Genomic DNA, 16,058 nt, shown 5'->3' with positions numbered 1-16,058 from the left:
GAGCAGGAAAACAAGTGTTAGAAACATTGAGCACCTGTTGAACAAACAAAAGTGTTACTGGAGCTGTTGTTCCTAGAGGAAACTCTAACACCGAACCTGCTAATCCAAGCAGTGGGAAGGGACAACCACCAGATGTGTATTGGCAACATTCCAAGGAACAGGATCATTCCTTTGTTCTCTAGAACCTGGTCTTTGTTCTCTAGAACCTGGTCTGGCAAAGCCATCCCAAAAAAGGCTCCTTGGATCATGCACTTCCTCAGTGGCTTCCCAGAGAACATTCCACACTCCAGCCTCTGGGTGTCACTGCAGCCACAGATCTATAGGACAGGTCAGCCCAGCTCCCCCACCTCACCCCTTGGGAAGACTAATTTTTTCCAAGCAAACTATCCATACAAGGTCCAAGGCAGAGGCTCAGCTGTAAAACCATCACTGGATTCAAAGAGAGCCCTTCAGTTCCACCATTCTTTCCAAAAGACATCTTTATTATAAAAGACATAGAAAATTCGAGTTAGGCTTGTTTCTTGCATGACGTTAATCACAGCAATTATAAAAACCCCACCATGGTAAACACAGTTAAGAGCATTTCTAGACCACAAGTGTTTGCTCCTTGCCATCATCCAGGGCAGGGACTGCTCAGGATCAGTCAGTGAGACCCAGGGAAGAGCTCCTCCTTTATCCCACACAACAAGCCCCAAACTGCAGGATTTCAGCCTTGCTTTGCTGCTCCAGCTCCAAGCAACCACGGGATTTGTCTCCCTAAACTTCAGAAGAGTTCAGTCACCTCAGACACTGTGTCACTGAGCTTTCACTCCTTGAAGAAAAGTCATGTTAAAGTCATTAATTCCTTTTATTGCCAGGGTGTTTTAACTTCCAACTAAGCTCCCAGAGAAAACAGTTTCCTTAGGAAGAGTTGTTTCTCACACACTCACTACCAAAATTTAAAGCGGGGGCTGAGAACTTCAGCTTCCACCACTGGGGAATGTCCTCACGGAGGTTCCATAAAGGAAGGACTGTGCACTTGGCTGCCCTTGCTAAAGGCTCAAAACCAGGGAGAAGGAAGAGTGACTATAACCTGTGCCAGGATACAGGATGCAACACTTCAACCACCCTTGGTTTTGGTTTTTAGGAAGAGAATAAAGCCACCACACGAGATCCCAATCCTCCACTGGACACAAGAGTGGTCCCTCATCTGCTTTTATCCCACATTCTGCTTTGGGCAGAAGCAATTCCAATAGGTAAGGAATACATTCAGTCAGCAGGGATCCTGGTCAGTATTTTGCTGGCTGAATGCTGTTTTCACATCCCTGACAGGCAAAATTAAAAGATGATTAAAAATAAACATTAGTGTTTCAGCCAACTCCAGGGAAAAAAATTGCCACTGGCTACAAGGAGCTTACTTAGTTTTTTTCTTTTATATGCACCTTCAAAGGAAGAGATCATACCAGAGCAGAGACAAGACACAGGCTGTTCAGAAAGCAAACAGGGAGACAAACTTCTCGTGTTCTCTTGGCAATCACCTCTGCACACAGAGCAGATGACCAGCTTGCTACAGAACCACCCAAGGGAGGGAGAGTCTTCTCATCCCAGGTCAGGTCCACATCCCGAGCCCTGGAGTGCACACGGACAACAGTTCATTCAGTGCAGTTTAAACTCAAGTCTCTTGGTCCAGCCTGCAAGGCTCAGGAACTCTGCTGGGAATGGCTGTGCCTGCAGCCACACATTCTGTACCTGTACGAGGTGATGCTGCAGCTCCTGCTGGAACTCCTGGGTATGTCCTTGTCTCTGCCCTGGCAGCTGGACACACTCAGGAGTGACCCAGGCAGTACCTTAGCAGTGATTCCCACACACAAGAAAACAGCCAGGATGGTCCAGGTTGCTTTCCAAGGGCTGTTTGACACCTCCCACACCCAAAGAGCAACCTAGACCACCCTGAGATGAACCCCAAGGACAAGGCCCTGCAGCTGGACACGAGCACGTTACAGTGGAGCCACAGAGGGCATGTAGTGTGTACTGACAGGAACTGCTCCTGCTGGGCAAACCTCTCAATCAGCAGGACAAAGGAGCAGTGGTAAACCCTGCACCACTGCCTGGTTTGCTGGGAATCATCTTGCCGTTCCAAGGTCCTTCCTCTCTGTTCCCACCAGTCGTGGCACGTTACAGAAGCAGTGGAGTTCTCTCCCCGGCCGGCTGGTCTTTCTGAAAGAACTCTTTGATGTGCAGCAGCTTGTTTTGGATCCTCTCTCTCAGGGGAGGGATGTGATGGCTGGGGTCCAGGACATTGGTGCTCCTACGCTCCCTTTCCCGCTTCCAGGTGAGATAGGGGTGTGGTGGGAAGGGCACCTCACTCCTCTCCCGACGCAGCTGCACAGTCACCCCACTGAGGGCCAGCATTGCCCACACTGACAGGATAATCAGGTCTGGAAAAAAGGAAAACAGATTCCTGCACCACAGCAGAACATTCCTTCCTTTCCCACGCACAAACACTGAACAAATTCAGTGACAGAAATGACATCTTGTCTCCCCATACCCACATGTTCTCTTTCCACCCCTTCCTGCCCTCGCTCCCTGTTCACAACAGAAGCAGAGTCAGTGATCCCTCTTTAAAAAGAGAGAGAAGTCCCAGGAGGACTCACCGTTCCTCTGGAAAGGCACATTGGTGTAAGCTCTGTTGAAGTAGTCGTTGAGGACCCTTCGGAGCAGGTCCAAGGTGATGTAGGCAAGGCTTGTGTAGACATAACAAGCAATAGCCAGGACTACTGTGTAAGAGCCCACTATTCCAGAAGCCAGGATGTTCAGCTGGAAGGGAGACAAACCACAGCTTTAGGAGACTGAGAAACACTCTTTATTCCCCATGACAGTAGAATCAAGGAATCACAGGATGGTTTGTGTTGGAAGGGACTTTAAAGACCATCCAGTTCCAACCCCCTGCCATGGGCAGGGACACCTTCCACTGGACCACGTTGCTCAGAGCCCCATCCAACTGGCCTTGGACACTTCCAGGGATGGGACAGCCACAGCTTCTCTGGGCAACTATTTTGTATTTTTTATCAGTTCTTCTGTGAGGAACTGGCTGCTCACACCTCTCCAGCCATCCTGTTAAGACAGAACCCAACTAAATGAGGTGCTGGGGGATGCTGTGGACAACATTCCTTGGCTTAGGGACCATTTGGCACAAGTGGGGCTGAACAGGAACTGCCTGAAACTGGTCCTGTGCTGAGCTCCTTGAAGCTGTTAAGTTTTCAACACATATCCCACAAGATGACACAATCTGACACCCCTTCCTCCCTCTCTCCTCCTGCGGTGAGGGCACAGAGTACTCACAATTCTTGGGCAGCCAACAAAAAGCACTGGAACCATCAAGGCCACAGAAGTGAAGGTCACCCAGAACACCACATCATCACGGAACACCCTGTAGTCTCCTGCAAAGACACCACATTTACCAGTTAGTGAAACATTTCCTTTATTGCAAGTGGTTGGGGGTGAGCTTTTTTACCCCAAAATTCTGTACATTAAGAAATACCTGAAGTTTCAACAATACATTGTTGGAAAGCTCAGCTTTTGAGCTCAAATGCTGACTGCTTAATACAGACTGGAACAGTTAGACAAGAATAAGAACAGTTAGGCTGTCCCAGCTGAGCACAGTCTCTGTGCTCTGGGTTGGGACAGCAGATCTTGTCCTGAACCAAAGATTTTTGATGAGGTCCATGTTACTCATCTGGTAAGAAAGAAAAGTAGCAGGGAGCTGCTGCCCCTGAGTTTAGGGGTTAGAAGCCTGTATGGGTTTCTGAGCTAAAAACCTGCATCTATTTAGGTTTTACTCCAGAGTATGGTGCAAGGGCCACCATCACAACAACACAAAGCAACAAATTCTTCTGGCTTTTGTGTCTTTTAAAGTCTTTTTAAAGGCCCTGATGACATCAGTATTTCAGTGCTTACCTAGAGGAGTGAAGAAGAGCGTGGATACAAAGAGAAATCCCAGCACGAGTCCAACAACAAACATGCAGAGCAGGACAGAGCCAAATCTCCACCAGCTCCCAGCCAAGAGCAGCCCCCCAACAACTCCAGCCACTGCCGTCAAAATGAGACGCACTGGGAAAGAAAAGAGGGAATTCCCACACTCTAGAACTTCAGTTACTGCAGTAACACCTTCAGCAGCTTTACTTACACTATTGTTTGGCTTTTTGCAACATGTATCAAAAAATAAACATAAAATAAGTAAAAAATAACTAATTCTTGCTACTAGAGTGAGTGTAGACCTTCTACTTCCATTTTACAGCTGAAATCTGTGTTTGATCTGAAACACAGGTCTACCCATTGCAAAAGAAGTAGAAGGAAGTCTGTTCCAAAACCTGTATCTTCCTTGGATAAATGAAATTTGTGTTCTGGAGTTGCAGCTTTTAACTCTGCATCACTTTGATACTGGAAGCAAAACACTCTGCTGCATATTCAGCTATTGTGGTAATTAGAGCTCAGCTTAAGCACTGAGGTATCACCCTCCCATCCTTCCTGATAAAACTGAGCTTTTACCTGAGGGATTCATAACAACAATCCTTTGGGAAGAGCCTGGGGTGTCCTGACACATCTACTCACCATCATAACCAAGGCCAGTGACCCTTGTGATGAACACAAAGAAGAAGAACGCTGAGACTATGAAGCCCATGAAGAACAAGTCTAGAGAGGAAAGAATAAGTATTGAGTGACTTTTTTTTTTTCTGGAAAGGGGTGTCCTCAAGCACTTCAAATAGCAAAAAATGACATATTTATATCTATATTGCCCAGCATGCACCCTAATTCTATGTTTCTGTTCTTTCCCTACCAACTTATTCTGCTCAGATACTGTAAAATCAAAGCAATGGACCTAACTGGCATGGAATCACCATCAACATCACCATTCTAAGTTACAAATTATATTCACAAAATTCCAATCAGACTTAGGAGATGAGAAAAAGCAAACATTCAGGACCTGTTTTCCAGAATCTGTGCCCAAAAAAGCAGGTGAAAAGACCAAGAACAGCAAAAGCAGTGAAGAACACTTTGGTAGAGAGTTTACCTGCAAGGAGAGAGAAAGGGTTACTACAGCATTGCACCCAGTAGTGCCAACAACTGGAGTAGTTCCAGATTGATTAAGAAATCCTTATTCAAGGAGTGAAGTTTCTGTAACAATCAGTTAAGTGTCTGTAATTTGTTTATAACACAGATACAGCTTTGGCTGAGAATTCTCTGCTCAGCTTTAGAAAAAAAAAAACCTAACATTCAATCGTCTATAAAAATCCATGCCATGGGATTAGTGCCCAGGCAGCAGCCACTGCCTTCTGCACTGCAGCCTCCCCATCATCTCCCATGGAGAGATTTCCCATGCCACAAAAAGGATCATCAGCGTACCAGCAGGGCTGACCTCTGTCTTCCAGGCAAAAACCCTACTGTTATTTAAGCTATTTAAAGAAAGAAACCACATTTTCCATGTGGTCTGGGTTAGGGAAGAGAGGTTTAGCCTTAGTAATTTGTTTCATGGAGTTTGACAACAATTATTGGTGTTAGAGTATAAGAAAAGAATTGTTAGAACAAATCTTACTTTCTGAACCAAATTCTCACAATTTTCGTGTCCCTTCTGCAAATCATAATGGGAGTGGCAGCTTTGCTCTGTTTCTGCTCAAATTCCATCATTTTATAACTTTGTAGTCATTTCACTATTGCTGACATTACCTTTACGCTTATTCTGTGACTCCCTCCTTTCAAAACACTTGCAGGTTACTGATTCCTGTCAGCACCAGTTAGAAAAATCAGGCTGGACCCTAATCCGGCTTGTGTTTTATTACTTCACCTTCACATCCAGCATCTACCATCCTACAAAGGACTTAAGATTATGTATCCAGTTCAAATGGGAAAAGCTGGAGCAGCACTACAGAGTAGCAAGTTAACACTTGCAATCCACATATTAAACCTCCATTAAGTTAAAACCTTCAACTGCTAATTGTTCTCAGCCTTACTTTATCATTCCAGACTTTCTCCTCCATCAAGGAGCAAATTGATCATAAAGTAACAAAACACATGCAGTGTAATCTCATAGCACCATGACATAAATATCTAAGTTCATATCTACATGTTGGAGCACAACGAGCTCCAGAGGAGCTGGCACGGACATACAAATCCCAACTTACTGAGGGAAGAGCAGTTATCCACCAGGTCAGCAAAGCTGCAGGCATATGTGTGCACAGGGATGTAGGCAGCAGAAGTGTTCCAGAGGGGATCCCAAACTATGACATTGTAGATCACACCTTGCCCGGGAAGCGAGGAAAAGTAGACATTGGTCTTGTCATCAGTTGTCAGAGTGAGCATCTGGGGAAGTAAGGAATATTTGTATGGCATTTAAGACAGCACCACTGCCACGTGCCTGGCACAGCAGGGCCTCAGACTGACCTTAATGCCATTGGCTTTGATACTCTGCACCTCAGACATCTTCCTGATGTGGCTCACGAGCACCATCTCAGACAGGTCGTTCTCAGGCAGGAAGTACTGGTAGACATCATAGCGCAGCCGCCACCGCGAGCTCTGCCCCGTCCCCAAGTCACAGGACGGGGGGTTTGCTCCCCTGCAACCACAAGCACATCAGTCACGGGCCCAGCCGTGATCCCAGGCAGCATTCAGGAAATAATGGCTTTGAACTTGGAAGTCTCAAGTTAAACAAACCTCTGGGTCCTTATCATGCTTCAGTCCCAGTAAAGAAATAAAACTGCCTGTAACCCAGAATTGCTCCTCAGTCATTATGAGGAATGGGGAAGTCCAGTATTTGCTGGCTGCTTACACTTCTGAAGTTGTACCACCTTTCCTGCAAGATGCAACTCTCAACTTTTATCTCCCTCACGTCTAACCTCTCCCCCTCCCCCCTTTCCCCATGTACATTTGTTGCAGCAAACAAGATTCCTGGATGGTTCAGCCATCTGGGCAGAACCCTGTTTCAGCACCCTGGCCAAATACAGCACAAAAGGTGTTGCTGAGCACTCTCAAGTTCTTCCACACACCTGGTATATCCCAAGTTTGCAGGGGCAAACTTGATGTGTATATCAACCAATGTATAGTCCAGGTAAAGATTTGGATCCACTTCCAAGTCAAACTCTAGATTGCAGCCTCCAGGAATGGGATCTAGAACACAGAAAAGGTAACTGTAGTTAAGCACTTGTGGGCACAGAAAATGGTCAAGTTCTGGCCCTGCAGCACCTCTCCTGTGAAGACAGGCTGAGAGAGTCAGAGTTGTTCAGCCGGGAGAAGGAAAGGGGGGCCTACAATAAAGCTGGAGAGGGACTGTTTACAAGGTCCTGGAGTGACAGGACAAGAGGGAATGGCTTCACAATGACAGAGAGCAGGTTTAGATTGGATATTTTGAAGAAATTCTTCTCTGTGAGGGTGGGGAGGCCCTGGCACAGGTTGCCCAGAGAAGCTGTGGCTGCCCCATCCCTGGGAATGTTCCAGGCCAGGTTGGATGGGGCTCTGAACAACCTGGGCTAGTGGAAGGTGTCCCTGCCCATGGCAAGGGTATTGGAATGAGATGATCTCTAGAGTCCCTTCCCACTCAAACAAACATGTGATTCCAGGACATGCACAACAGTTTTTTACTCTAAGGTTGCAGTCATGGCAAAACCACAGACCATCCTACCCACAACTCACAGCTCAGCAGTGACAATAAATCTTTTCAGCCCATTTCAAAAGAACTTCTGGCATCTCCATCAAATTTCCACCATGGAAGACTATCACCTCTGAAAGGTCAGCATCCCTTCCCAGGGAATGAGAACATACCTTTCTCCATGTAGGGAATGGAGATGGCTGTGCTGAGCACCTGCCCAGCATCCAGTGCCCGCAGGTACCATGTGCACACGGTCTGCTGAGGCCGGAGGATGGACACCAACCCTCTGTCCACTCCAACTCCTGAGCTGTTCACAGATGGAGTCTGGGCAGAAAGAAATTACATAAACAAGCAGTTCTCCTGGAGAGGATTTCTGCCACAGTTTGATGTATGACAGGAGGCCATTCTTGCCACAGACCTGCCAGGCACATGTCAGTGTCAGTTGCCACAGATGAGGCTCCACCTGGTTAAAGTCTGGCTATGGATTGAGTAGAAGTGTAACAGGACTGGAATATCCCTCACAAAATGTGAGATGGTACCAAGGAAGCATTCTGGGAACCAATGTACAGCAGCACCTCACTATCTCCCCCAGAACAGAGATGACTGGCTTAACACCAGCCATGCCAGGTGTGTTTGGGGCCAGGTCAGCTACTGCCCCAATCACCCATCCTTTCCAGAACCAGGACTCTGCAGGAGAGATCAGGCAACAATGGCAAAGTCACACTCACATGGCTGGAACCAACTGACCTACAGGCAAATCTGTTCTTCAGAATGCAAAGTTTGCTTTTGTCCAAGGCAGCCACAGGTACCTGAGGCAACACTGTAAGGAAGCACTTTGGACCTGGCAGACTTCAAGGTCTGGCTCAACTTCATGTTTCTAGAGGCAGACCAGCCCTAAAAGCAGTACAGATGTATTTATGCATCACTGCCCTTGGCCTGTGGATCAGAACTGGCAGCAGAAGGTTCTACTAGAGGCAAGCAAAGACTGATCAAGGGTCCCAGTAATGCCTCAGCCCCATGATCCTGGCCCTTCCACCAGTACAAAGATGGCTGAGCTGGGGGACTTGTGCTACAGGTCGTTCATCTTTTAAGCTTCCCAGGATTCTCCTTGGCACTCAGTACCTTCTCAAGTGGAAGATACTGATGGAGAGAGGAAAACTGGATGGCAGCTGTCAGATCTCCATTTACCACCTTCAGCTCAGTGAATGCTCTGTTCAAACACCAGCCAGAGCCTCACAACACCATAACAACAACAAAATCATATTTTACATCAGCCTCAGTCTGTCCCATCATTGCTGGGATGCAGTGCACAGCAGCAGGAATACTTATATTGTTGTCTAGAAGTAGCAGCCTTCACTGGAGCACTGCGAAGGAACTTCTCCGTGTGTCAAAGGAGAATTAGATCCAGGACAAGGAGCCGAGGTAGGAAGACATCACATCTGTAGCGGCCAGATCCAAGCCACACAAACAGCAGACGACTAAACATCCCCAAGTGATCATGTCCAAGGCATCTGGCAAACACTTGAATGGATCTGGTTTTAATCTGACAAGCTGATGGAGAGTAGTCAGAAGGCACATGTAAAAAGCACCACTTCCACCAAATAAAGAGCTTTGAAACATTTTTAAACCAGCTCTGAAATTTCTTTATCAGTCAGTCCTTCAAAACAGCAGCTATGACATGTGAGTACAACAAAGGATTTCTGAAGCTACAACAACATTATTTACACATTATTTACACAGCTTCAGCTCAACAGTCCTACAGGTATCAGAGCCAATTCCTTTGTGGAAGGAAAAGCAGCACTTAGGAGCAGAAGAGCCACTCTTACCTTATCAAAGGATATCACCACATCACTCTGCTGGGCATGCACTTGAAAAACAACAACAGTCACATTGCTGCCGATGTTCCTGATCACAGCTTCCACTGGGCTGGTCTGGTTAAGGAGCACATTCCTGAATTTTCCCAAGGAGAGCTCAAGAAGACCTGCTTTACAAAAAAAAGGAAAACACTTGGATGGGTTTTTTTTTTTTGTCCAGAGCAAAGCCTGGGAGCAGGGCAGGATGTTGCTTTGTGCTCCTCTTGCCCTGTAAGCTGTCCCAAGGTTTCTGGGATGCACCTACAGGAACAGGCACAGCCAGGGAACCTGCCCTAAGGGCCTCACCTAAACACATGGGCATTCCTGCCAGGAGCTCAGGATTTGATACTGAGCTCACCAGCTGCAGCCAACTAGCCAGTAACACTCCAAAGAGACAACAAGGAAGGATACTGAGGACTGATCTTTGGGAAATGCAAGTGTATCCATATTAGCCAGCAAACTTGCACAATATCCATTAGTCCTCCTGGTGAATTCCCACAGCCCATGGGAATTGGAGTCCACTTCCAGAACACAGAGTCAAAGCTGCAGCTTAAAGATGTACCCTTACCCACCTTCAGCTATTTCACAAGTTTTTTGCTCCCAGTTATTTGTCATCATTAGGATTGTTGGATCCCGACTTCTGCATCTAAAAATCTGGCTAATTTTTCCTACACACACCCCAGACCATTTCTCCCTACGATGAGCACAACCTCGTGATCCACTGCCATTTTAACTTGAAAAGAACCACATGACCCAGGATAGAAGACCTCTGAGAATCAGCTTTGGCTTGTCCTTCAAGTCCTGCAAGCAAGCCTGGCTTCTCCCCGTGCTGGGCTCTAGAGGGACAGGGGATGCCAAGGGAGGAAAAAGATGCAGCCACACAGAATCCACAAGGTTCTCTTTGGCTGGTCGTTGGCATCCTTGGTCAGCTTCTTGGCCTCTTGATGATATGTCAGATGGGAGCTCCAACCCTCATCTCACAGAGAAGGAAGAAATTTCAGCCCTTACATGCTCACTCCCAAAATTCAGATAATACCAGTGCTGCATCACCAATAAAACCTCAGCTGAAATATGGGGATCATAAACCATCTGTGAGGCAAAAAAAACCTCTGTTCTTCTGTTCCGTCATCTGCAGTTGTGTTAAGGTAGAAAACATTTTTACGTCAGGTTTTCAAACAGTAATTAATGTAAAATTAAAGCTACAAATAGAGCTTTGTGTATTCTTCACTTCCTGATTCTCAGCATTCAGATACCTTCCCCTTCACCAGATCTCTTTCCCCATCAGCTCAAGTCCTACCAGAAAGGCAACCAGCAGCATGACTGCTAAAGAAAAGCACTCACAAGGCACCAAATACGCATCTACACGCTCAGAAATTTGAAGTGAAAGCTCAGAACGCAGGGAAAACATCTTTCTTTGATCTCTCAGAACTTCAGCAGTTTCCTGAACCGCAAGATGTTCATGCTTAGATGTCTTTCAAAGAAAACAAAGCTGAAACCATACATATCCTCTCTGTGATCTACATCAAGGGCAGAGAGCTGCATTGCTCTGCCTTGTTCCTCACCTCCACTCTGTGCTCATACTCAGAGGCCCCTACATAAATAAGGGCAGATTCGTCAGCAACACACACAGCCACTGCTTCAATGTGATCATGAGACTCTGAGTGTCAGCACACTCTCTCAAGTTTAATTAGCGTGTTAATTAAGGTATGGTGCTCTACATTGCTTTATTGTTTGCATAACTGCTCCTGGAGCAGTGCATGTGATACACATTTCATCCCTATGTCTGGGCAGAAGAGCAGAGATTCAGAGTGAAGAGCAGGAACAGCTCCACCCATCAGACAAGTATTTTGCATCCAACCTTCTCCTCTGGGCAAGCTGGACCCTCCTGGAGGTAGCCCACCAAACAGGACCAGCAGCACCAATAACACCACCCCACACAGATGCACTTGGCCCATCAAGTCAGCAACAAAACCAGGAGCAAAATCCAGGCATCCCAACATTTTTTATTGCTTCCAATAGCAAAGGTCTGGTGGAAGCACTCCAAGATGCCAGGCTGCCTCTCCTTCCTCGCCTTTAGGGAGAACTGTAACGGTCAGAACAGCTTTGGACGAGACACGAGAGAGGAACCCCCAGTGTCGCAGAGCTTATCAGGTGAACACACACCCAGAGGAAGTCAGTTACTGACACTGAGCACAGATGGAGCACTGAGTAAGTACTACTCCTTATAGCAATGCCAGCATGGATCTGGGGCACAGACAGTCCTGCATATGGAGCTGGCAGACACAGGCAAACAGGCCACTGTCACTCCATATTGGAGCTTTTCTGTCACATGAAGGACAAAACCAGTACAGACAGCAAAGAAATTGAACCTTTTGGGCTCTTCTGAGATCAAAAGCCCTTATTCCTAACTCCAAGCAACACTGGAATCAACTCCAGAGTACCAGCTCTTGTTATCCCTGTGACACACACTTTCCCCAACAGGCAACACCCAGCTGGAACCATTTCCATCATGCTGATTCAGCACCAGGCTCTCAGTTCCTTCCATGCTTTGAGTAAACCACATTCCCAGCTCCAAAAGCCATGTGCCATTCCCCACCAGCACTAAGTGTTACCCACACAGGTTCTGGATAAGAAACACAACTGAAGAAATGCCATTGCTGCCCACACAGGGACAGTCTTCACCTACAGAGCCACACTCAAACACTACGCTTCCCTCAGACAAAGAGGTTCTCTGCAGTCAGAGAAGACACCCTGACAACCACCTTGCACTGGATATGCAGAATAACCTTCTTTAAGTGAGCTGGGAGAGTTAGGGAGCACCTCCCAGTGTAGAGAGTGCATCAGCAAGTAGTCACATGGAGATACTTAATGAAGATGAGATGCAAGCTCAGACTGGAAACCAGCTTGAGTAAAGAAAACGTCAGCATACAGTTACTTCACAGAATGAAGCCAGGAGCCACATCCTATCACACCTGCAAGGCCATGCACACAGGGATGTACAGGACAGTCCTGCTATAAGGTCTCTTGTCTTCCCACACCAGTGAATTCCCCCAAAAAAGACAGCACCCACCCTGCCCCCAAAAGAAGCAAGAAGACTTATGAAAACTCCTAAACTTTAACTGTATGTGTACTGAGACTCAGGCTTAGAGCAGTTCGATGTTTAAAGCAGATGATGCCAGAGAGTGTGGCTTGTCATCATCGTCATGATTCCCATCCCAGAAGACTATTCTGTTCACCAAGCTGGAGGTCTTCACAGCCTGAAAAGTGAGGGCAGAGCTTTGTGTGAACCTCTTATTTTAAAATACTGTCTCTGCATAGACTAAACAGCCAGCACAAACAAGTTCCACCCAGATAAGCTCCCTTCACAAAAAAGGGCATTGCTCAGTCCTGGTTACACTGTGAATTCACTTTAGTTTTTCCCACACTAAACAATCCAGTTTGGATGTAACAAAGAGGCGGAGTTCCCTGGAAGGTAACAAACAGGATATATCAACCATTTCTGCACAAACAATAAACTTGGAGAGCTGCAGCCCACCAGAACCCCAGATAGGTAACATAGGCCATCCTGCACAGATTTTACTTATCAGCACTTTTCAAATGAAGCAGGATCTTCTAGTATTAGGAGAGCCCATCCCTGCAGACTGGGTGTCCACAACTAAATAACCAGAAGACAATTTCAAATCAGTGAACCATTAAACAAAGTGTCCTTGTTTCAAGGGCCTAATGATCAGTTAGACATTGGCACACAAATTACACAGCTTACTAGCTTTCCACGAGGGAAATACTTGCCCTCTCCACCTTCAATCCTGCAAGGAAATACAGCAACAGGCAAAGCAGTTCACTTAGTCCCACAGTTGTTTTGCATTTTACATACTATAAAAAAATTACTCAACACATGACCCATTTTCAATCAAGTGCAGGAGACAGAGTGTTTGCCAGCATCTTTTAATATAAATATTAAGGTCTAAGAACCCTGAGCCTTCATTCTCACACCTGCTTTTAAGGCCTGCGAGAAGCAGGGAATCCTTGGCTCTGGACTAAGATCTTGGGTTGAGACTTGGGGGAGGGAGGGGGGGGCAGAGAGAAGCCTTCCACACGTGGGAGTGGTTCCAAACGCTGTCCTGAAGCTTTACAAAGTATCCCAAGAGTCTCCTTCGGCATAATAAAGCTTCATTCATTCAAGGCCAGGTTGGATGGGGCATTGACCTACCGGGAAGTGTCCCTGCCCATGAGAGGGGGTTGGAATGAGATGATCTTTAAGGTGCCACACCATTCTATGATTAGAAGCAAGTTCAAATATATAGCGAAACTAAGAGGACGAAGCTTATATCAGCCCTAATGTGAGGGACTGCCTGCTTATCTCTGAATTATCTCTGAGAGGAAATTGTTTATTTTTTCCTTTATTTGAACAGATAATAGTTTAACCAGAAATAAGTAAGCAACTGTTAAGTCTTCCCAAACAATAATTACAGTGCACTTAATTGCGGACTCCTATTTTTGTTCCAAGCAGAAATGCAGGGAAATTACAAAAAAAAAAAAAAAAAAAAAAAGCCCATGCCAAATAAAATCAGATTATATCAGCACAAGAAGTAACTTTAGGAAACAAGCTGCAAATTGCAGGAGGTCTAACTCATTTCCTTACGTTTCACAGTGACAGTGGTTTGCAACCCACCATTCACTGGGTGGTGGGAACTCATGACCACCTGTACATGGTCAAAACCAACCAACCAACCAACACACCTCGAACGCTTTTTAAGCTTGTTCCCTTACACACTCATATTCACGGGTGCTGAACGCCACCTTGTTCCTGTAGGAGGGACACAGCCCTGCACCAGACCCATCACCTGCACCGCATCCCTGCAACGGCGTCGCTAAAATTATTCCTTTTTATCCACTAAGAGTGAAAATTACGGCGTTCACAGCAATTAAGCTGTAAAACTACAAAAAAGGGGGGGGAAGAAAGGGGGAGGGTTGTTCTCACTTTCCCCGCGGAAGATGAAGTTAACCAAGAATACCCACTGCGCTTCCCCAGCTCCGCAGGTAGCGCTGATCCCTCCGGACAGCTGCGGGTCGCCCCACCACGACCTGGGACACCCCCAAAAGGCTCTGCACTCGCAACAATCCCTTTCCCCTCCATCCCGCTGGGCATTAACCCGGGAACAACCTCCCTGCTCCCGGTACCAGCCGGGGCTCCTGCGGCCGCTTAATGGCGGCCACAGCCCGGCCACCCCCCCGCGCCTCTCGCCGCCCTCACCTGAGGCACCGCCATGGCGCAGCACCCCCAGCAGCACCAGGAGCAGCGCGGAACGAGGACAGACCCGCATGGCGCTGCGGAGGGAAGGGGAACAGTGGATATGAAGCTGGGAAAGGGCCGCGGCGCTGAGCGGGGCTGGAGCGGGGCGGGCGCTGTGGGGCGGTGCGTAGGCGGGACCGCCCCGCCGGGGCCGCTCGGCCCTCTCAGCCACCTGCGTGAGGGTGCGGCAAAGAACCCTTCGATTTCAGGAATAGTTGTACAATGTTTTAATAATGCACGTTAGGTTTTGGGTCCGCCGGCTTGTGGCTTGGCTTCTTAGCTCAGGAGCACGAAGGAACCCCCCCGTCTCAGTTTACACACGCAGGCAAATACAATCCTTACTCCAACTGTGCCATTGGGAAAACACTTGGGGCAGATTGGTTTGTATCGTGGCTGCACCCACAGCATCACTGACAGGGCTGAAGAGGGACTTTTCACAAGGCCCTGGAGTGACAGGACAAGAGGGAATGGCTTCACAATGACAGAGAGCATGGTTTAGACAGGTTTAGATTGGATATCGGGAAGAAATTCTTCCCTGGGAGGGTGGGGAGGCCCTGGCACAGGTTGCCCAGAGAAGCTGTGGCTGCCCCATCCCTGAAGTGTCCAAGGCCAGGTTGGATGGGGCTCTGAGCAACCTGGGCTAGTGGAAGGTGTCCCTGCCCATGACAGAGGGTTGGAATGAGATGGTCTTCAAGGTCCCTTCCAACCCAAACTGTCCTGTGATTTTAAGAAAGAGGAAACTCCTGGAGGTCTCCAGCCCAGCTGGTCCCTCAGAGCTGGCCTGTGGCCGACACTAGATCAGGTCAACCACCCTTGCCTACAAATTCCCAAGAGCATGGAGCCCACAGCCTCTCTGGGTGTCCTGTATTGCACATCTTGATTTAGGAAGCCCCAGATATTTTCTAACCTTCAGCCTGGCCCTCTGCATGCTGCCAGCTGCGAAACACCCCTGGTAGTCAGGGGAGATAACCTGTGGGAAGGCTGGCATTGTGCCCAGATGTCAGAGATAAGAAGGAAGGGGTTTAAGTGCTGAATGACCATCAGCTCATTCCCGGGCAGTACTGACTGGCACACGTGGCATTTATTCTCCAACCCTTGGGCACAGAGGCCGGGTGGTGGCTCTAAGCTGTCTCCCTGGGGACACCACACTCTGGCTTTTCCCTGTTAGATGTGATTCCTGCTCATTTTGGGGCTGGAGTGGGGCACCCAAGCACTGTTGCTGCTTTTAGCCGGGGCCAGAGTGACTGCTGTACAGCAAAAGCTGCCCCTGCTGTGGCATGCCAGCTTTCTAGTG

The 16,058-nt window shown here is 47.6% G+C and overlaps 1 protein-coding gene across 1 annotated transcript; it reads right to left on the bottom strand.

Moving 5' to 3' along the window:
* Positions 1-448: 448 nt before the first annotated feature.
* Positions 449-14,844, bottom strand: TM7SF3 (transmembrane 7 superfamily member 3). Its single transcript, XM_027711660.2, has 12 exons — positions 14,726-14,844; positions 9,445-9,599; positions 7,792-7,942; positions 7,020-7,140; positions 6,418-6,589; positions 6,159-6,336; positions 4,964-5,050; positions 4,591-4,671; positions 3,937-4,089; positions 3,322-3,419; positions 2,634-2,796; positions 449-2,417 (listed from the first exon to the last, which is right to left on the bottom strand). The coding sequence occupies exons 1-12, from the start codon at positions 14,793-14,795 to the stop codon at positions 2,155-2,157; spliced, it is 1,692 nt and encodes a 563-aa protein (XP_027567461.1). The 5' UTR covers positions 14,796-14,844; the 3' UTR covers positions 449-2,154.
* Positions 14,845-16,058: the final 1,214 nt, after the last annotated feature.

The sequence above is a fragment of the Pipra filicauda genome, unplaced genomic scaffold (genome assembly GCF_003945595.2).
Source record: "Pipra filicauda isolate LSUMZ 115617 unplaced genomic scaffold, ASM394559v2 scaffold181_size1560634_pilon, whole genome shotgun sequence".
NCBI lineage: Eukaryota > Metazoa > Chordata > Aves > Passeriformes > Pipridae > Pipra > Pipra filicauda.
This window is presented reverse-complemented; position numbering and strand designations above follow the sequence as displayed.